General features: G+C 33.0%; 2 protein-coding genes across 2 annotated transcripts in view; one reads left to right on the forward strand and one right to left on the reverse strand.

Annotated features, from left to right (window-relative positions):
• The window catches only part of LOC145305409 (UDP-glucuronosyltransferase 2A3-like), a 148,792-nt gene that overhangs the window by 17,548 nt on the left and 109,075 nt on the right, over window positions 1-22,169 (forward strand). The window lies entirely within an intron of this gene.
• Window positions 19,993-21,505, reverse strand: LOC145306115 (uncharacterized). Its single transcript, XM_080148071.1, has 2 exons — window positions 21,482-21,505; window positions 19,993-21,015 (listed from the first exon to the last, which is right to left on the reverse strand). Exon 2 carries the CDS (start codon window positions 21,012-21,014, stop codon window positions 20,355-20,357), a length of 660 nt encoding a protein of 219 aa, XP_080004197.1. The 5' UTR covers window position 21,015; window positions 21,482-21,505; the 3' UTR covers window positions 19,993-20,354.

Below are 22,169 nucleotides of genomic sequence, written 5' to 3' on the forward strand. Positions count from 1 at the left end.
ATAAATTTTAATTGGTTTGTAAATTAATAAAAAACTTCAACAAAATCTCCTTTTTTTTATTAATATCATCAAAAACTAATTTCAGTCATAGATACAAACAGCATGGTACTTCTTAAGAAAAAACAATTAAACAAAAGTTTTAAACATTATAGTACCAGACAAGCAAAAAGCGGGATGGTGAATAAAATACATAAAACGTATTAATAAAGTAAAACAAATAAGTTCATAATTAATCTCTTTAGAAAAGTAACAGCCTCTGTCTTTCTGTACCAAAGGATCTTGCTAATTGCTGTGCCGATATGATTCTTCTTTGCAGGAAAGCTTCTCATAGGTTCTGGGAGGTTTACAACTATTATTTTGGGGGAGGGGTACCACCACCCTCCCAAGATAAATCGCCCATAGAACCAAATTACTCCCCAAAAAAATTGAACTTAAAGAAAATATAGCTATTGGCAGAAAAAAAACCTTTTTGATGAACAACTGAGTACAAAGCTACAAAAAGTATGAAAGCCCAAATATTGTAGACAATCTACCGTTTGATTGTACCACCTTTCTCTGAAAGTCTGTGAATTGCGCCTCATCAGAATCAGAATCATCAGATTTTATGTACTAAACTTTTGCTAAATTGTCGTAACGCCTAATATGAAGATCTTTGACATCAATGTGTAACGTTTAAAAAATAATGTGTTGACATATCCATTTAAAACAGCCAAAAATTAAATGTCACAAAAAGTTTTATCATTATAACTAAATGTACTACATATACAACTAGTGCCTCTAGTAGCACGTAAAATGTTTTTTTTTCAATCTTTGTTAGATCAGCTATTTACAAAAAAAAAATTTCGGCCACTGGATGTGGTTTGTTATAGTTTTTTTTGCGATTTCTCTTGGGAGGGTTGTGATACCCTTCCCCAAAATAGTTATAAATCTTTCCAGGACCTCTGAGAAGCTACCCTGTAAAGGAGAACCATATCAGTTAAGCAGTTAGCAATATCCTTCGTTACAGACAGACAAAGGTACTGTTACTTTTATGTAAGGATAAATATCCATATGATAAAGTAACAGGATGTCTATCTGTCTATCTGTGTGTTTGTTTTGAAATTTGGGGGGGATTGATGATTACTATTTTAAGATTTTTTTGTTTTTTGTAAATGCTCAAAAATTTGTTGTTTTTAAAGAAAAGCGGTAAAAAATGTAGAAGAGGTTTAAGTTATGATATATACAGGGATCTAAAGGGATACGACATTGGGTGATAAATTTATTTACATCCTCAATGTTAATTACCCCTCTTATAGGTTTAATTAAAGGCTAAAAAGTTTGGACACTACTTGTTTGGAACTAACCAATCCAAACTTAAAAGAATACAAAGAACCAACGAGAGATATAACAAGATCATAAAACTTTGGGTACCAGTGTAATTTATACTCTAATGTCCCCTCCCTCCCTTTCTGGATAATTATTATATTCTATGTTGCATATGAGATTAACATTATATGTAGGTGCATATTTTGTTGTTCCAATATCCTTTAATCTATCTATCTAAGTGCAGGAAGGGAGGGGACAAAGGGCTGTTTATTACACTAGTCCCCAAAGATTTATAATTACGTTTTCTTATTCGTTGGCTTAACAAGATTTGGGTACTTAAAGTGAATTTTGGTTGGTTCATTAAGTTGAGTACAATTACGTTTCAACCACTGAATATGATCAACAAAAGAAGTAATTTTGTGTACCATTATTGGGGATGTACATCAATTTATCTACCATTGTCTTATCCCTTTATATCTTTGATATATATGTATATACGTCTTTCTGTCTGTCTATCCTTTTATTCACTTAACCATTAATAAATCCATCAAATTAGCAGACTATTCAACTATCTAACTAACCAAACTTAAATCTATATGTCTATCTAATCATCTATCAATAATCTATCTATAGACCTTACTATCATAAATTCTATCTGCAATATTTAAAATCTAGTCCTTTCCCAAAAAGTACCTTGTTGAGCACTGAAAGCCACTCCTATTTTTTTTTAACAAATTGAAATTAGAAGGGTTATTTTACGTCAGGTTAGATTAGGTTAGGTTATATAGGATATTGGGTAGCCCCGCATGGTTAGTACACCTCAGGTATAGGTTTAGGGGCCATTCATTAAAAAAAAACTTCAATAAAAGAGGGGGGGGGGGATTATCAGTGCTCCATTGGCACTTTGTGTGAAAGCAACAAAATTTGTATAAAGTTAATATTTGATATTGCAACGTAGTTAATCTTTTAACCTTTACAGCTGTTTAACAGTGTTATCATTCAGGGGGCTAAAGGGATAAGACAATGGCCGATAAATTAATGTACATCCCCAATGATGATACATTTGAAAACTCAACTTAATTAATCAACCAATCAAAATTCAGTAAAGTCTCCAAAGTTGATAAGCCAACGAATAAGAAAACGTTATTATAAAACTTTAAGGACTAGTGAAATAAACAGCCATTTGCCCCCCCCCCCTCCTTTGGGACTTCAATAATTCATCGTCCATTTCTTGAAGATGGTTTTAGGCCATTTAATTTTAGATTAAAGTCTTGGGGTGACTTTAAGATATTTTTTCAAATATAGAGCCCTTAGTTGCTAGGGGCACAGCCGCTAAGAAAAATCGGGAATATGATACAATTATCTTCCATTTCCTAGCATGGTTTCTCTATAAACAGTTAAACCCTTTAAAATTTAATATTTAACCTAATATAGAATTTTTAAAATAATTTGACAGAGAAGGAATGACAACGTCTATAAAAGCTAAGCTCTAAAATACAGAAGGAAGTACAAACGAACATTAACACTTATAGAGTTTCATAACTTAATTTCATGACATTAATTTGTAGGTCCAAACAAAATTGTACTTAAATTTGTTGCAAAATATTTCTAAAACTTATATAACTGTTATAGGAATCATAAAGTAAAGTTTGAACTAGATAGGACAATTCTAACAAGTCCAAGTTAATTAAAAGAGCTATTCGTTGCAGGCGGATGGATCAATCCTAATCATAAAAAAGCTTCGCTTTTAAAAACTGTGTTTTTACCCTTAAATTTAATTCAATTTTAACATTTCTTTGGTGTATTTTAGAAGCATTGATATTAATTCTATAAAACAATTCAATTTTTATAAAATAGGTATATTTATTGTATTGAATATATGCTAGTTAAATTTTGTAAACGACTAGACTGTAGATAAAAATTACCCCTCCCCCCCCAATAAAAAAAATGTTCTTTTGTTAAGGTTGTAGGGGGGGGGGGATAAACTATAGATTAAATAATAAAATAATAGTTTAAAATAAAACATATAAAACTATAATCTATTCGGATATGTCGCCTATGGTGTCTTTTAACTATTGAGTAGAACATAAGATCAATTTAGCTAGTGTTCTCTTCCTTAATTCTTATTATTTTTAACCCTATTCCAATGGAGGGGATGTTTTTGGGAGCTCCCTCCCCCCTCCGGATTAGGGTTAATAGTTTTAAATACATTTTTGAATGATTGTTCACATTTTTCGACCAATTGTATTTTAAATATATCCCCCATCCAAATGCTTTTTATGTGGTTTTGTTTATGTGTGTGTGTGTGTGTGTATGTGTGTGTACTTTCGTCTATCTGTGTATGACAAAAAGTTAGTTAACACAAAATGAGGTGCCAACAAATTAAACAAGAGTACCAATTTGCAGGGATCTAAAGGGATAAGACAATGGCCGATATTCTAATGCACATCACCAATGATGATGCAAAAAATTACCCTCCCTCCCTGCCAAATTTCCTTCTTGTCGTTAACTTTACTGTACTTTTTCAACAAAAACTGTAATTTTTTTTGGTTGTTTCATAATTTCCCTTAAAAATCGAAGAAAATAAGCCATTAATCATTAAATTCTGATAACTATAAGTGGGGTAAAATTGCTTTCAAAAAAGTTCTCATAAAAAAAACACACTGTATTTCTGTTTTATTTTAATTTGTTCTCCCAATGCTCTGTTTCATTGGGGTGTGTGAGGAGGGGGGGGGGGGGGGGATTCCAAGGAACCTAAAAAATAGCTTAAAACCACTATATGTCCATTAAGTTTGGGTGCTGATCCGTGCTTTCTTGTTCTTAATATTTTTCTTTTACCTTAGGTATATAGTGAGAGGTTTGGTTTCGAATGAAGATATAAAAACACTGATAATAACAAAAATGTTTTATTTATTTATATTACAACTAGCGGCTACGCCCCTAGAGGCCTCTAGTGGCACTTTAAATGTTTTTGTTTGATAAAGTCTCTACTTTAATTTTTTTGTACGATACCTCTTCATTTGACGTTGAAGTCTCCTAAACGTGTTTTAAAATTTCGATTTTTTTGTCATTTCTCTTGGGAGGGTGGTGGTACCCTCCCCCAAAATAGTTAAAAACCTTCCCGGGACTTATGAGAAGCTACCCTGTTAAGGAGAATCCGATCGGTTCAGCGGTTAGCGAGATCCTTCGGTACACACAGACAGACACACAGACAGACAGACACACAGACATCCTGTTACTTTAGTATAAGGATATAGAAAACAGATCTTTATTTAGTTCTGATGGTTTTAGACTGTCAGCTTGGGGACAGGAGCATAGAATTAAGCTTTGCTCCGAGAGGCTAAAAACGTCTAAAAAATATTCAGACAACCCCAAACATGCCCATTGGATGGTAAATGCAAAACTTCAAACATGGTCTATAAAGCCACTGTGACACTAGATTCAGACCAGAGCCAACATCAATATATTGGCCTAACCTCTGCAACTTTCAAGCAAAGATATATTAGGCACAAAACCTCTTTCGCACGAGACACAGCTTGCACAAAGCTATCTGATTTCATCAAAACACAAAGACAGAAAAACACAAACTATAAAATTGAATGGTCAATTGAAAAACTAGCAAACCCTTACAATCAAAATTCCAAAAAATGCAATCTTTGCTTGACAGAAAGCTTCGAAATAATGAAAGCTTTCAAATCTAACATACAAACTTTAAACACCAGAAATGAAATCTTCAGCAAGTGTCCACACAGAGAAAAGTTCCTCCTTTCAAAGTGCATGACGTGAAACATATTCAAAGCAGTATTTTTTTATATAATATGTATTAATTTGTAAAACTGCAAATGATAAATATGACCTATTTTTGTCTATTTAAAGATTCCCTTTAAACACCTCCCCCTTTCTATATAAAGATGCTAATTCCCCCCCCCCCCCCAACCCCAAGAGGATATAGGCAGTAAAAAACCTCGCAGGGGGCACAATTTTCTAACACTTCTTTCTCATTTAGTCTTTAAAAAAGGATTCAAAATGCATGGACATATATCTTTTTAACTCTTATTTTATACATCTTAATTGGAACTGATGATCTATTTTTATAGAGAAACATATATATTCCACCAATAAATAGTTAAAAAATTAAATGTGTTTATACATATAATAAAAAATATTCAGGAATACGACAATGGAAAATAAATTAAGTTACAAAATGATGATGGACAAAATTACCCATTATTTTAATTAAAATTGTTAATGGAAAGGATTGGACACAAGCAGTATTTACCAGAGCTATTTAAGAATCCAAAGTTCTAAAGCCAACGAATGAGAAAATGTGAATATAAAACTTTGGATACCAATATACATATACTCCCCAGAAATAATAAAGATATAAGATGTCCATTTATTGAAAAGCTTTGCTTTAAAATCAAACATATAAAGGGTGAACTTTTAAAAGACAAAAGAACCAAAAAAGTTGTTTTTTATTATCTTATTAGTTCAATGGATGCAGAATATACATGGATATTATGAGAGTGGAAAAATTTGGTCAATTTAGCTTGCTAACTTGGAACTCATTTATTTATTTCATCCATTAAGAAGGGAGGGGAGGGGGTAAATGGGTGGAAGGGGGGAATCGTTATTTTAGCCTGCTGTAAGTTTCACTTTATCAGAAAACATGAAAATCTGGTGAAGGATCCAATTAATAATATATCCATTATTAGTTTGCTTATCTTTAATCCAACCATAAAATATATTCATTGTTTTTTTCTTAATTTTTTAGTGTTCACAAAATCACACACGCAAAAAATTAGCCAATATATAAAATTACTAGCGCCTTCGCCCCTAGTCAAGTATAGTCCCTTTCGTAACATCGCACCTTATGGGGCGATTCTTCGTATTTTTCACAGTAGCTTTTCTCCTATTTCTAGCCCCTGCGGGGGGCTCTAACCCTGCGGGGCCAATTACCTAACCCTGTGGGGCAATCACCTAACCCAAAATAAAACCAATAACCTAAAAAAATAACCTATAAAAAGCCATTTAAAAAATACGACGAATCGCCACTTATGGGGCGATGTTACGAAAGAGACTATTCCCAAAAAACGGTTTATTTTTTTTATTTTAATTTTATTTTCGGTTCAGCGGTTAGCGAGATCCTTCGGTACAAACAAACAAGCAAACAGACAGACATCGTTCTACTTTATATTATAGATTAAACATATTTTAAGACAAAATTAATTACTTAATCACGCAGCTTTTTAAAATCCAAAATTGACATTAAAAGAGTTTCCCAAATTAAACATCACAGTAGAATACAAAATCTTTTATTATTAATTTTTTTTATAAAAATCTGCAATTTTGTAAAAACGCTGTTTTCTGATTATCACTTGGGCTAAAGCAATTAGCCAGTTAATCAATACTCCCACATGCGTATAAGTGTAGCAACTCTAAAACTAGCAGATATATTGGTGTACTGTACAGCCCCAATGATGATAAACAAAATTAGCCAGTTAATCAATACTCCCACATGCGTATAATTGTAGCAACTCTATAACTAGCAGATATATTGGTGTACAACCCCAATGATGATAAACAAAATTATCCAGTTAATCAATACTCCCACATGCGTATAAGCGTAGCAACTCTATAACTAGCAGATATATTGGTGTACATTGTACAACCCAAATAATGATAAACAAAATTAGCCAGTTAATCAAAACTCCCACATGCGTATAAGTGTAGCAACTCTATAACTAGCATATATTTTGGTGTACAGTAAGAGATATAAGTTTTCCGGAATTGTAATGTAGGGAGTAGATTTGAAATCTGCATCAAATTTTAAGGATTTTTTATAAAATTCGTTTTTTGTATAATTCTTTATCTAAAAGCGGAAATACAAATTAAGTTAATTAATTTTGGCATCTGTGATTGGTGGATTTAAAAAATCTGCGCTCTGATTGGATGTCGTACATCATTCAACCAATTAGAACGCAGGTAGTTTAAAATCCACCTATCCTATTGGTCAAAATTAATTAACTTAAAATGTATTTCTGGTAAGCCGAGCGTTCTCGGCCCACGGGGTAACGAGTTCGGATTCAACGAGCCCTAGCCTTTAAATATTCTACCAAACAAACAAGCAGGATTCAATCATACAGAAATTATATATTTAAACTGAATAATATTTACAAGTTATGTTTACTATATATATACAACAAAATGATAGAGTTTAACTTAAAGTCAAGAAAATAAAACATTATGATAACCCGTTTTACCCCATCCCTTATCCTCTACCCCACTTTTGCTTTCATTACAAAATTCTTCCATCCTAACTTAACAACGCTATTCAATAATGTAGCTCACCAAATTTACACATAAGGTGACGTTAACATGGGAAATACATATAATTAATTATGAAAATAATATATCCAAGTGCGTCTGTCGATAAAAAGAGAAAGACGCAATAAATCATTTAGCTCTTTATTTTTAATTTTTTAAGTTTAAAAATATTGTACTCGGCTATTCCTTGGCCGATTTAGGCTTTTAATCATATCCTGGCCGAGACAAATTTAGACCGTTGACTAATCAAAAATCGGTTCAGTTAGAGGGATACCAAACGTCTCAATTTATTGCTACCAAAAGTCTTATAACTACGTTGCAATTATATAAAAACCCGTAAATTGAGTTTAATCAAAGGAGTATACTACACATTTCAATCACGCCCCCATCCCATGATACAGCGTGGCATTAATTTGTCATCGACCCAACAAAATATGACAATGGTTAGGTTTGAAGGGGGTGTGGGGCGCTAGGGCTTAGCGCCCGACGGTAGACAGGCTGTGGGGGCAGCGGTGGTAAAAGGGGAGGCAACGCCTCCCGATTATATAAGCGCGTGAGGGACTCGTGATAGTTGCATGTTTGAGTCCCCTCCCCACATTTAGGCAGGCTAGTTTGACCGCTGGGTGCGGGGTCAACAGCGGTCATGAGATGGATGGTGATATAATAGGATTAGTGCGGGGGGTTTGTTATCATAAGTCACAGCGAAGCAACTCTGTAAACGGCCTGTCCGTCTGGGTGTCGTATTACCACATATTTTCGCTTTTAGATAAAGAATTTTACAAAAAACTAATTTTATAAAAAAAATCCTTAAAATTTGATGCAGATTTCAAATCTACTCCCTACATCAAAATTCCGGAAAACTTATATCTCTTAGTGTACAGCCCCAATGATGATAAACAAAATTATCCATTTAATTAATACTCCCACATGCGTATAAGTGTAGCTACTCTATAACTAGCAGATATATTGGTGTACAACCCCATTTATGATAATCAAAATTATCCAGTTAATCAATACTCCCACATGCATATAAGCGTAGCAACTCTATAACTAGCAGATATATTGGTGTACAGCCCCAATGATGATAAACAAAAATAGCCAGTTAATCAATACTCCCACATGCGTATAAGCGTAGCAACTCTATAACTAGCAAATATATTGGTGTACAGCCCCAATGATGAAAAACAAAATTAGCCAGTTAATCAATAAACCCACTTGCGTATAAGCGTAGCAACTCTATAACTAGCAGATATATTGGTGTACAGCCCCAATGATGATAAAACAAAATTAGCCAGTTAATTAGTAATCCAACATGTTTATAAGCGTAGCAACTCTATAACTACTAGGTATCTTTAGGGATAAGATAATTGACGGTAAATTGATATACATCCCCAATGATGGTCAGCATAATTACCAAGATTAATGGTTAAAAAGTACTGACACTATTGTTACCAATCATTCAATCATGATACAATGAAAGTTACTTAAGTTTTAAGCCAACGAAAACTTTGGGTACCAGTATAATTTACAGTCCGATGTCCCCTCCCTTCCTGGTTGCTACTCCAGTTTTTATAAGAATATTAAAAGGATGTGTTTTACCATAATGGATATATCATTACTTGGATATTACACCAGATTTTCATGTTCTTTAATAAAGTGAAACAAGCAGCGGGCTAAAATAAAGATTTCCGCCTTTCACTCCCTTAACCCAAACCCTACACTCCAACTGGATGAACTAACTGACCAATAAATGAGTTCCATGTTAAGCAAGCTTAATTTTTCCTTTGACATAACATCCACGTATATTCTACATTCATTGTACAATCTTTAATATTATGTGTTATGTTTTTCTATGGCTTGTAAATGGTCCTAATTTGATGTGTTATCTTGTATGTAAAAACAAGGATGACAACATCCATAAAAGCGAAGCTTAACAGTTGAAAAACACGACTGTGTTTTTTCGAACAAAATATTATTCAGAAATATGAGCAAATTCTTGACTTTTAACATTCTTAAGTATATTTAATAAGATAATTTGATATTTAGTACAAATAAATAAAAATTTGTACATTTTATGTAACAAAACCTGCTAAATATTTAAAAACTAAATATTTACTGTATAAAATCAGACCCTGAATCACCCTCCCACCCATCCTCTAGTACATAGATGTAAAGTTTTTTTTTGTATAAAGCTAAAGATCTCGGGAATAGCTGGTTTTAATGGGTTGGACTTGTGATGGTTTTATGCTATTTTCTTTAACTCCCCAGCTCTAACGTAGTGGTTAGGGCTATTAAAAATGCTTAACTAATTTGTATAAAATGTTACTTGTTGATAACTTGATTTAATTATAAAATATAGGTGAAGAGCTACTTAACCTTTAGTTTTAACAGGGAGGAAGGGAATATTGGACTGTAAATTACACAGGTACACAAAAGTTTCATAACTTTCTTGTTTTCCTTGGATTTTAAATATTGATAAGATTGGGTAGTTTAAACTACCAGTGTCTAAATTACTCCACCAATAACTTTTGATTATAGAAAGGTAATTTTCTATCTTAAGAACTCTTACACAAGTATAAATAAAAAAATACGTCCAACTTAAAGTTTTTTAAAACTATGAAACATTAATATAAACTAACTAAGAGAAATTTTGATAATAGTCTTTTTTCAGAAAGCAAAAATTGAATTTGCAAATAAATTGGCAGTAACAATAATTTTAACCCATTGCTCTATCCCTGTTTTCCTGAGCAAAGGTCAGACTCAGACAATTACTTTAGTTTACTCAACACCTGATAAAACACAGGGCCCTAAAGGGATAAGACAATGGCCGATAAATTGATGTACATCACCATTGATAAAACAAAAATTTACTTTACTTTATATACTCAACACCTGATTAAACCAGGGATCTAAAGGGATAAGACAATGGCAGTTAAACTGATATACATAAACAATGATGATACACAAAATTACCTCTTCTGTAGATTAAATTAGTGGTTAAATACTAAACAGGTAACAGGTTATGTGTGTTTCTTTGCGTGTGTACTGAACCGAAGGACCTCGCTTAACCGATATGGTGCTCCTTTACATGGTAGCTTCTCATAGGTCCTGGTAAGGTTTATATTTTATACCACTACCATCCCAAGAGAAATCACCTCTAGAAAATAATAAAACCTCCGAAAACATTTTTTTCGCCTTTTCTTTAAAAACTATAATTGAAAAGGGGGAAGGGTTCGATTTCCCTCCCCCACCAACCGAACTGCCCCTAGATGCCTCTAGGGGCGAAGCCGCTGCTAGTAAACACATAAATCAAATTCAATAAAAGTAACCAAAGTCATTAAGCCAACGAATATGATAATGTTATTATAAAACTTTGGGTACTTCCCCTTCCCCAACGTGACAAAACACAGGAATACAGGGGTGCGACAATTGAGGATAAATTAAGCTTATTTATCACTTAATTACTGGGAAATAACTTCAGCAATTTAAACGATTTCAAAATAGTTAAAACTTGTAGCTACTACGCCGCTTATGGACACAATTACTCTTGTAAAAATTCACATATTACAAATGCAATATTCTCTTTGCTTCGCTATCATTATTAAACACACTTTTTTGCTATTGTATAATATATATATTTGCTGTGTTAAAATGCGATAATGAATAAACATCTTTAAATGAATACTACTGCTATTGCTATTTTTTTTCATTAAACACACCTGGGAAAGTAAGTATCTATCTATCTACTATTCATCTTTTTATCTACCTTTCTATCTGTCTGTCTGTCTGTCTATCTGTCTTTTGTCTCTTTGTCTATCTGTCTGTATGTATGTCTGTCTGTCTTTCTGTATGTCTGTTTTTCTGTCAGTCTGTCTTTCTGTCTGTCTTTCTGTCTGTATTTCTGTCTGTCTTTCTGTCTGTCTTTCTGTCTGTCTTTCTGTCTGTCTTTCTGTCTGTCTTTCTGTCTGTCTATCAGTCTATCTATCTATCTATTTTTAAAGTTTTATCTTTATTACTCTTTTTAATTACTTTTGTTTTGTACTGTATGTTTCTATAATTAAAAAATCATAATTTACCAAAATGTTCTCTTAAAGAAATAATAGTTTTTTTTTATCACATCGTATAATAGACAGCTTTCCGTGAATATTAAAATGAAAAGTTACGAGAGGTCGAAGGCCCAGGATAAAAAAAATGGTATTAATTTTATAATTTTTATTTTAGTATTTGTGGAAAATTGTCTGTAAAATGTCTGTACGGACAGACAATGTGTATTATAGAGCAGATTCGCTACAAAAAAGTAAATAACTACTGTTTAATATCAGGGATCTAAAGGGATAAGACAATGTACGTCCCCAATGTTAAAACACAAATTTACCCCTTCTGTACATTAATGAGTGGGAGAACAGTTTGGACACTTAACTTAATGATCCAAATAATCAAAATTTAAAAGTCCCCAAAGTTGTTAAGCAAACGAATAAGAAAACATTAATATAAAACTTTGGGTACTAGTTCAATAAAGAGCCCATTGTCCCCTCTCTTTCTGTAGATTACTTCTGTCTTAATATTCCATTCTAAAATTCACTATCTTTCTCTTACAGTTACTAGCTCATTTATCAACCCAATGATGTTCAATTTATCTTCCCTTTGTCTTAGAAAACCCAACTTTTGACTTTATAAATGAAACTTAGGCAAAATAAAAGGGGTTCCCTAGAAAACAACAGAAATTTATTTTGGAATTTTTAATTAAAGAAATTTTATTTTGACAAAACATTGTAACGATAACAATAGTTTCTGTCGTCTATTAGACATAATAGTCATTTATCGCATCGTATTATAGACAACTTTTCGCAAATATTTAAATGAAAAATTATAAGATTAAATCCGTTTTGTTAGCACCGAGGGGCCAAAGGATCACGCTAACAAAACTGGTATTGATTTTTTTTATCTTTATTTTAATATTGGTGGAAAATTGTCTGTAAAACAATGCTATACATTATTTTTCATTATGGCTGGATATTATTTGGTATCAAAGCCATATTGAAAATTAAATTATGACTACATGATTAGAACACTGTTAATAGTAACAAATCTAATTAAAAGGCAACTTAACGCCCACAATGTTTTAGCAATCGAGTTCTTTTACTCACAGTTTGGGATATGGCAACCGAATAAAAAAGTTTTCGTCTCAAATATTTCAGTTAAAAATACTAATTTTTGTTTTATTTATCCTTCTCCTGTCAAATTTTGTATATTTTTGAATAATCATTTATTAATCTTATTTTGACTAGCGGCTACCCCCCTAGAGGCCTTTATGTGCACTTTAAATAAAAGTACACAAAGTCAAATAAGATACCTCGGCTGTAAAACTTTGGGTACCAGTGTAATTTACAGTTCAATGTCTCCATATATGTATATTTGATTTAATAATAGAGAGTTTCCGCAGATAGAAAAAGGAAAACAGAGATTATTTATATGTTATAGGTTTTATATTTCCCTTTCATGGAAAATACAATATCTTTATAATAAGATACAATACATGATTTTTCATTTTAGTTGCAAAACAGTTTTTGTTAAGATAACATGTCCCTGTCTTGTTTTATGCTATTTTTTTGCAAAGTCAGCTAATATCTAAAAGCTTTTTTTTAGTTTTAAGCCAATTTTTAAATAGTTTTTTTACTACCTACCGTAATGACGTTTCTAAAAAATTTCAAGATTTTTGTACTAATGTGAATCTGAACCAATTCAGTAGCAAATATACTGTATAATTCACTTTGTCTGTCCGTCTGTTTGTCAGTCTGTAACGCCATAAGGGAAAAAGAATCCAGAATACAACTTACTTTGTCCGTCAGTTTGTCAGTAATGCAACAAAAGGCATATTTACATTTTTATGATGAAATAGAATAGAACAATGAAGTTCACAACTACCTGGATCCAGTGTTGGAGACCTTTTTCGTCTGCTAGCAAATTGATTTCGGCTCTTTTGTAGCAGCTTGGCTGTGTTAATATTTACGACACTATTGACTGATATTCAAAGTTCCAATAGAGAGTCGGTAAGGATCCAAGGGCTGGGGGCATACAGTTATTTAATCCCTTCCCACTCTATTGTTTTACTTTAATAATAGCACAAAAGAAAGATAGGTTTATTCAACAATAATGGAAGTAAAATGGTTTTCTATAGGTTAAATTTTTATGATAAAGTTGAAATTTTGAGACTTTGTAAAGTTGAAATTTTTGTGAAAATTAGGGGCTTTTAACATTGTCAAACTTTATGGAGCACCCTCTCCCCTCCCCCCCTTTAAAGAAATCCTTAACAGCATGTAATATATTTTGAGTAAAGGTATCTCAACTCCCATATTACAACAAAATAATTTTTCTATTAACATACCTAAAAAAGAAACAAATTACTAATATTTATAAAAACAAATGAAATATGGGAGTACAAGGATGACAACATCCATAAAAGCGAAGCACTGAAACGGTAAGACAAACGGATATTAACACTTGTATAGTGTCAGAACTGAATAATCATAATATAAATGTATAAGGGTCAAAGCAAAATTGTAAGTAAATTTGTTGAAAAAAACTGCTTGATTCAGGATAATGTTAATGGACATTAAGAGATATAAGTTTTCCGGAATTTTAATGTAGGGAGGAGATTTGAAATCTGCATCAAATTTTAAGGATTTTTTATAAAATTCGTTTTTTTGTATAATTCTTTATCTAAAAGCGGAAATACAAATTAACCCATTAATGACAATAGGGTCTTAAACGACGCACAAATTCAAACCTATACTATCACTCTATTTTTTTATGCTGTCCTTTTTAAATGTTTGTAAATAACTGAATAAAGCTTCAAGTTTTGTCCTCTACATTGCTTGGCCTCTCACTTCATTCGATGACCAGATGAAATCATATTTTCATGGCAGAAGTGGAAAAAATAGGAAAAAATTTCCACACCAGGCCTAACTTTTTTCTTTTAAAGAATTAAAACATACTTATTTATAATTAATTATAGCATTTGTTATATATTTTTAGTTTCTGCTAAGTTTTCTTTGATTTTAGTTAGTTTACATACTTTTTTTTGATAAATTGTTGTGCGTCGTATTCGACGCATTCGGACTAATCATTTTAGCCATTGCGTCCTTTTTGACCTTATAGGACTAATCATTTTAGGATTTTACTGTATAATCTCCTATAATCTACTAGTTGCTACGCTCCTAACCTCTAGGACGTGTGGGGGATGTCAGGAAAATAGCTTAAAACCATCCAAAGGTATTTATAAAGCTTCCCTGATAAGTAAAACCAATTCAGACCTTCAATTTCTGTAATCTTTGGCTTGAGCCAAAAAACCTTACTACTTTATAGTATGGAATACAATACAAGCAGCGGCTACGCCCCTAGAGGCATCTAGGGCCCCTTAGATTGCAGGGGGAGTCAAATCCCCTCTTTCAATTACAATTTTTTAAAGAAAAAGTTTTTTTTTTAATTTTGGTTCTTTTTTATTTTCTAGGGATGATTTCTCTTAAGGGATGGTGGTGGTACCCTCCTTCAAAATAGTTATAAACCTTACCAGGACCTAGTAGAAGCTACCATGTAACGGAGCACCATATAGGTTCAGTGGTTAGCAAGGTCCTTTGGTACACACACAAAGACATACAATAACATGTTACTTTATTTTAAGGATATAAAAGTAGTAGCGCAGATAATCTACAACTAGGGTCTTTCTGTACGCTCACCTGTCTGTATTTCCATAATTGCATCCAAATAAATAATAGCTACCTTACAACTAGGGAATGTATGTATGTCTGTCTATACATCCAAAATTACAGCCAATTAAAGACTGTAAATATGTTTATATTTCCGTAATTTTTATTGCAGCCTAGCTGTTAATATATTCATAAAAATAGCGCAAATACTCTACAATTATGGTCTGTCTGAACATCCGTCCGTCTGTATATATATAATTGCATCCAAATAATTAACAACTAAGAAATGTATTGGTTAGGGATCTAAAATAGTAAGTCAATGGCCGATAAATTGATGTACTTACTCAGGGATATTATACTATAAAATCTTTCTGTAGATTACATTTAGTGGTTGGAACATTTGGACACTTAATAAACCAACCAATCAAAATACAAATACAATTCCCCACAGTTGGTAAGACAACAAATAAGAAAAAGTTATTATAAAACTTAAAGGATTAACAGGAGCTGGGGGGGGGGGGGGGTTGAGGGGTTGTCATGTATTGGGTTGTTCAATATAATTGTCGACAAAATCATATTTCTTTGCTAAACATTGTAATAAAGTGAAAGGATATCTCTCTGTGTATCTGCTTAACTGATATGCTTCTTTTTTTACTTTGTAGCTTCTCATGGGTCCTAGGAAGGTTTACAACTATTTTTGGGGAGGTTACCTCCACCCTCCAAAGAGAAATCGCCCCTTGAAAAAGACCCCACAACACAAGAAAAAATAGAATTAAGTTAATGAAATTAATTCTTTTTAAATAAAAAATATTGTTGTTGAATTCAATGACCTCTCCCCATCTCAAGTGCTCCTAAAGGCCTCTAGGGGCGTAGCCACTAGTACTAAATAATTATATTCTTAATTGTTTCATACAGACGAATGGACGTACAGACCGACACTGATTGTAGAGTATCTGTGTTATGTATCCTTTTAATAAAGTAACAGGATATACTTTCTACATGTGTCTGTGTGTTGTGTACCAAGGGATCTCACTAACCACTGAACCGATATGGTTCTCCTTTACATGGTAGCTTCTCATAGAACCTGGTAAGGTTTATAAATATTTTGGGGTAGAGTACCACCACCCTCCAAAGATAAATCGCCACTTAAAAAAGACCCCCAACACAAGAAAAAATAGAATGAACTTAATGAAATTAATTCTTTTTAAATCTAAAATAAAAAATATTGTTGTAGAATTCAATGACCTCTCCCCATCCCAAGTGCCCAAAGGCCTCTAGGGGCGTAGCCACTAGTACCAAATAATTATATTCTGAATTGTTTTATACAGACGAATGGACGTACAGACAGACACTGATTGTAGAGTATCTGTGTTATGTATCCTTTTAATAAAGTAACAGGATCTCTTTACATTCTACATACATGTGTCTGTGTGTACTAAGGGATCTCACTAACCACTGAACCGATATGGTTCTCCTTTACATTTTAGCTTCTCATAGGACCTGGTAAGGTTTATAACTATTTTGGGGGAGAGTACCACAACCGCTCTAGGAGAAATCACCCCTAGAAAATAATAAACCCCTCTCATTATTTTTTAAAAATTTTTCTTTAAAAACTGTAATTGAAAGAGGGGGTTTGACTCCCCCCAAACCCAAGGGTCCCTGGATGCCTCTAGGGGCGAAGCCGCTGCTAGTATAGTGTTCCATACTATAAAGTAGTAAGGTTTTTGTCTGAAGCTAAAGATTATAGAAATTTCGGGTCTGAATTAGTTTTACTTATCAGGAAAGCTTTATAAATATCTTGGGATGGTTTTATGCTATTTTTCTGACATTCCCCACCCACCCTAGAGGTTAGGGGCGAAGCAACTAATAGATTATACAGTAAAAGCCTAAGATGATTAGTCCGATATGGTACATAATAGACGCATGGGAAAAATGATTAGTCCGAATGCGTCGGAAACGACGCAAAAAAAAAACTTCTTTGGTATGCCACAAATCAAAAAATCTAAAAATACAAATGTCTTACAATCCCTTAAGGAAGCTGTGTTTAAAATTTCAAGTGATTCTGACGACAGGGGGGATGTTCGGCACTAATGGGTTAAGTTAATTAATTTTGGCATCCGTGATTGGTGGATTTAAAAAATCTGCGCTCTGATTGGATGTCGTACATCATTCAACCAATTAGAGCGCAGGTAGTTTAAAATCCACCTATCCTATTGGTCAAAATTAATTAACTTAAAATGTATTTCCGCTTTTAGATAAAGAATTATACAAAAAACGAATTTTATAAAAAATCCTTAAAATTTGATGCAGATTTCAAATCTCCTCCCTACATTAAAATTCCGGAAAACTTATGTCTCTTAATGGACATACTTACATTTCTAGGACTTGATTATAGAGTTGCTTCGCTTATTACATTATACTTTGTTGTCCCAGGAATCAATATACCAAAAATCAGATCAATCAGATGATTAGTTCACATAAAAATTTGTTGTTAAAAAAGTAAAAAAAAATCAACATGTTTAAAATGGACGTACGGACATCTTGGTAATGAATATAGAGTTGCTATGCTTTCTAAATCCTACCTAACTACTAAAGGAATCACCATGCAAAATTTGAAATCGATAGGACAATTCTAACATGCCTATATTAATGAAAAAAGCTATCCGTTACGGACGGACGGACCGACCCTAATTATAGAAAAGCTTCGCTTTTAAACAAGGATGACAACATCCATAAAAGCGAAGCACTGAAACGGTAGGACAAACGGACATTAACACTTGTATAGTGTCAGAACTGAATAATCATAATATAAATGTATAAGAGTCAAAGCAAAATTGTAAGTAAATTTGTTGAAAAACTGCTTGATTCAGGATAATGTTTATGGACATACTTACATTTTTAGGACTTGATTATAGAGTTACTTCGCTTATTACATTATACTTTGTTGTCCCAGGAATCAATATACCAAAAATCAGATCAATCGGATGATTAGATCACATAAAAAAATTTGTTGTTAAAAAAGTAAAAAAATCAACATGTTTAAAATGGACGTACGGACATTTTGGTGATGATTATAGGGTTGCTACGCTTTCTAAATCGTACCTAACTATTAAAGGAATCACCATGCAAAATTTGAAATCGATAGGACAATTCTAACATGCCTAAATTAACGTACGGACGGACGGACGTACGGACGGACCGACCCTAATTATAGAAAAGCTTCGCTTTTAAAAAGAGAGAAAGAGGACAATGAGCTGTTTATAACACTAGTCCCCAAAGTTTCATAAGAAGGTTTTCTTATTCGTTGGTTTAACAACTTTGGGTACTTTGGTGATTGGTTGATTCATTATGTTAAGTGTTCAAACGTTTCAACCGCTAATTTTAATCTATTGAAGGGGTAATTTTGTGTATCATCATGGGGGATGTACGTCAATTTATTGGCTAATGTCTTATCCCTTTAGATCCCTGGGAGTAGATAGAATTCTTATTTGAATTTCTGAAAAATAAAACAAATATTCAGATATTACATAAAAAGTCGTAAAAATTTGTAAAAATCTATCACTTTTTAGCGTGTTATTAAACTGATTTTGGCATTAGGCGGGCCAACACCCCTTTTTTCTTAGAGATAGAAGAGTTACTCGATATATTTTCACTTGGATGTTACACCAGATTTTCATGCACTCTGATAAAGTAATACTTGCAGCTGGCTAAAATAACGATACCCTCGATATCTACGGCCTTTACCATATCCCCTCCCCTCCCACTAAATAAAAGAACTGACCAATAAATGAGGTTAATGTTAGCAAGCTAAATTGACGACAAATTTTACCCTGTCAATATATCCACATTTATTTTATATCCATTGGAGTGTAACAAGGATGTAAGCATCGAAGCAATAACAAGCACAAAAAAAAACCTTTTTGATTATAAGATCTCAATAACCACTGAACCGATTGGGTTTTATATTCTCTATAAGCTTCATATTGTTACTGTCAGGGTTTCAGGCTATTCTACTTTCAGGTTTAAATTTTCGGATGGTTTTAGGGTAATTTCTAGCCCCTTTCTGGTAAGGCGTAGAGCTTTATTAGTAGATGTAAAGTAGAAAAACTGATGCTTAGATCAGCAAGAAAGCATTTTAAACAAATATTAAATGGTAATGGTAATAAAGAACAAATTTTACTGGTATCATCAATGAATCAATTAATATGATATAATAATTTAGTTATTAGGGCTTTAAAATCTCTAGTTTAACATTTACTATGACGTTTAAAAAAAAGAACATATCTAAATTATATAGTAGTACTGCGGCTAAAAAGATTCACTCCCAATGTCCAAAAAATGGCTCTAGAATTGGGTAATTTTAGACATTTCAGATTGTTTTGCATAATTTACTCTAATGGTCCTTTAAATGTTTTTTTTAATATTTAAAAAAATATGCGTTGATGTTTATGTTGCGTTGAACTCTCTTTGTAAAATCTTAGGGGGGTGGTGGTACCTTCCCGGGACCTATGAAAAGCTACCCTGTTAAGGAGAACCCGATCGGTTCAGCAATTAGATTCAAACATACAAACACACAGACAAACATCCTGTTACTTTATTACAAGGATAGAGTTGCTAAATGTTATAGGAATCATCATCCAAAGTTTGAAAGCGATAGAACAAATAAATTTATAGAATTATATATTGAATTAATTTAAATAAATATAATAAATTATGTGATATTTTGTATGATATATGGTAATTATTTATAAGGATTTGCATACATTTATCGCATCGTATTATAGACAGCTTTCCGAGGATAGTAAAATGAAAAAATGTATGATTACTTTCAGTTTTACTTGGCCCTTAGAGAGGGCCTTTGCCTGGACCAACTAAATGTTATTCATTATTATTCGTGGAAAATTGCCTTTAATACGATGCGATAAATGATTTTTCAGTATTGCTTAGAACCATTTGTAATCAAACAAATCAAATTAAATTCGGAGCCGTAGTAATGGAAATTATCAAACTACTCATTTAGAAATGCTTCATAACCGGTTCTACATATCTTTCATCCAGCTGGTCAGCTGTTGGTCTCCAGGCAGCCAGATGGTGGCACAGCAACGTGTGCGTGCGGCTGTGGTTGAACCTCATGCACGCCTTCACATAATCTGGCTTGCAAATATTGTTTGTGTTCTGGAAGCAGTTCAAACCTTTCTTGCAGAAGGCGTTGTCCCCGCCCATAATGTCGCAGCCCGGCGTCGGGATAAACGGCTTGATTGGATCGGCGGCGGCGGTACGGGCCAGAATGTTAGGCTTAACTTGGATCTCTATAAGGTCAATGTCTGGCTGCCATTGAGCCATTTGGCGGCAATGCGCCAAAAATGCTGCAACAGGGGTATTGTAATAAGCCATGCAGTTTTTAACCGCGTCAGCATCGCAAATGCGGTTGTTTGTCGGCAAATCGGCGAAAAAACAGTTGAATCCGGGCTTGCAAAAGGCGTTCGTTCCGCCCATAATGTCGCAGCCCGGTGTGGGGATGAATTTTTTTATGGGGTCGGCTGCACGGCCGGTACCCCCGATTTCAAAGTCTTCTTGTGTAATCCATTCCGGGGTGTACAGGCCTGTTTCAGCTGGGAAAAACTGCCCACTGGCTAGCGTAGACATTAGTAAAGGTAACACCACTAAAAATTTCATCCTAGAAAAAAGTTTAATTTTATGGATCAACTGAATATTTGTATCTGTAACAAAAGATATCGCTAACCGCTAAACCTGTATGGTTCTCCTTTATAATGGAGCTTCTTATAGATCCTGGGAAGGTTTAAAACTACTTCTTGAGGGAGGATACCACCACCCTAAGAATATTACCTCCTCAAAAAAAGTTTTTTGTTACTTATAAATCTAAATAAAAAAGTTTTTTTACTTATAAATCTAAATAAAAAAGTTTTTTATACTTATAAATCTAAATAAAAAACTAAAAAGTTTTTTTACTTATAAATCTAAATAAAAAGTATTTTTACTTATAAATCTAAATTAAAAAAAAGTCTATCGAATTCAAATCCCCCCTTCCTTAAGTGCCCCTAGAGGCCTATAGGGACATAACCGCTAGTTTTAATATAAGGCAATTGAGTAAAACGAAAAAAAAGAAACTAAAAATAACTTACTTGTATCCTATAGCTTTCTAGAAACAGAACTGATTAAGTTCACCCAAAAGATCTTATTTATATAAACCAGAACACCTTCCCTTTCATGTCACCTTTCCCAAAAGCATTTATTTAAATCTCCGCCCATTTTTGTTAAGTGTGGTGTTAAATCACGTAGCCTTTCCTTATGGAAAATTTCTTTGTATGTACTTTGTATAAAAGTTTAATCTGTCTATCTTAAATAGAATTCGTCTGTTTATTTAAATTTAAATAAAATTTATCTTTAGCTGGTTATTTTCCATTTAAAGAATTTTAAGCAATAAAAAGATGGTTTTCTGTCTTAATTACCCACCAGGGAGGGAGGGGACATTGGAATTGTAAAATGTATTATTACCAATAGCAGTTTTATAATCTAAAACTTTTGTTTTCTTTATTAACTTTTATTTGATTGGTACCAAACTACTAGTGTCTATACTTTTCAACCAATAATCTTAATCTTTAGAAGGGGTAATAAGGTTTATATCATAGGGGATGTACTATATCAATTTATCGTTAATTGTCCTACTCCTTATAATCCACTATTTAACCTGTCTTAACTCTTAAAATTAAATCTCCGCCCCTTTTTAAACAGGGATTTTAATATTCACATGTACTATGCAGTCAAACTAGGACAATTATTGCCATATGTAATAACACTCTTTTTTCTTTT

This window comes from Acartia tonsa, chromosome 14 (assembly GCF_053477335.1).
Source record: "Acartia tonsa isolate MP-2025a chromosome 14, ASM5347733v1, whole genome shotgun sequence".
NCBI classification, from domain to species: Eukaryota; Metazoa; Arthropoda; class Copepoda; order Calanoida; family Acartiidae; genus Acartia; species Acartia tonsa.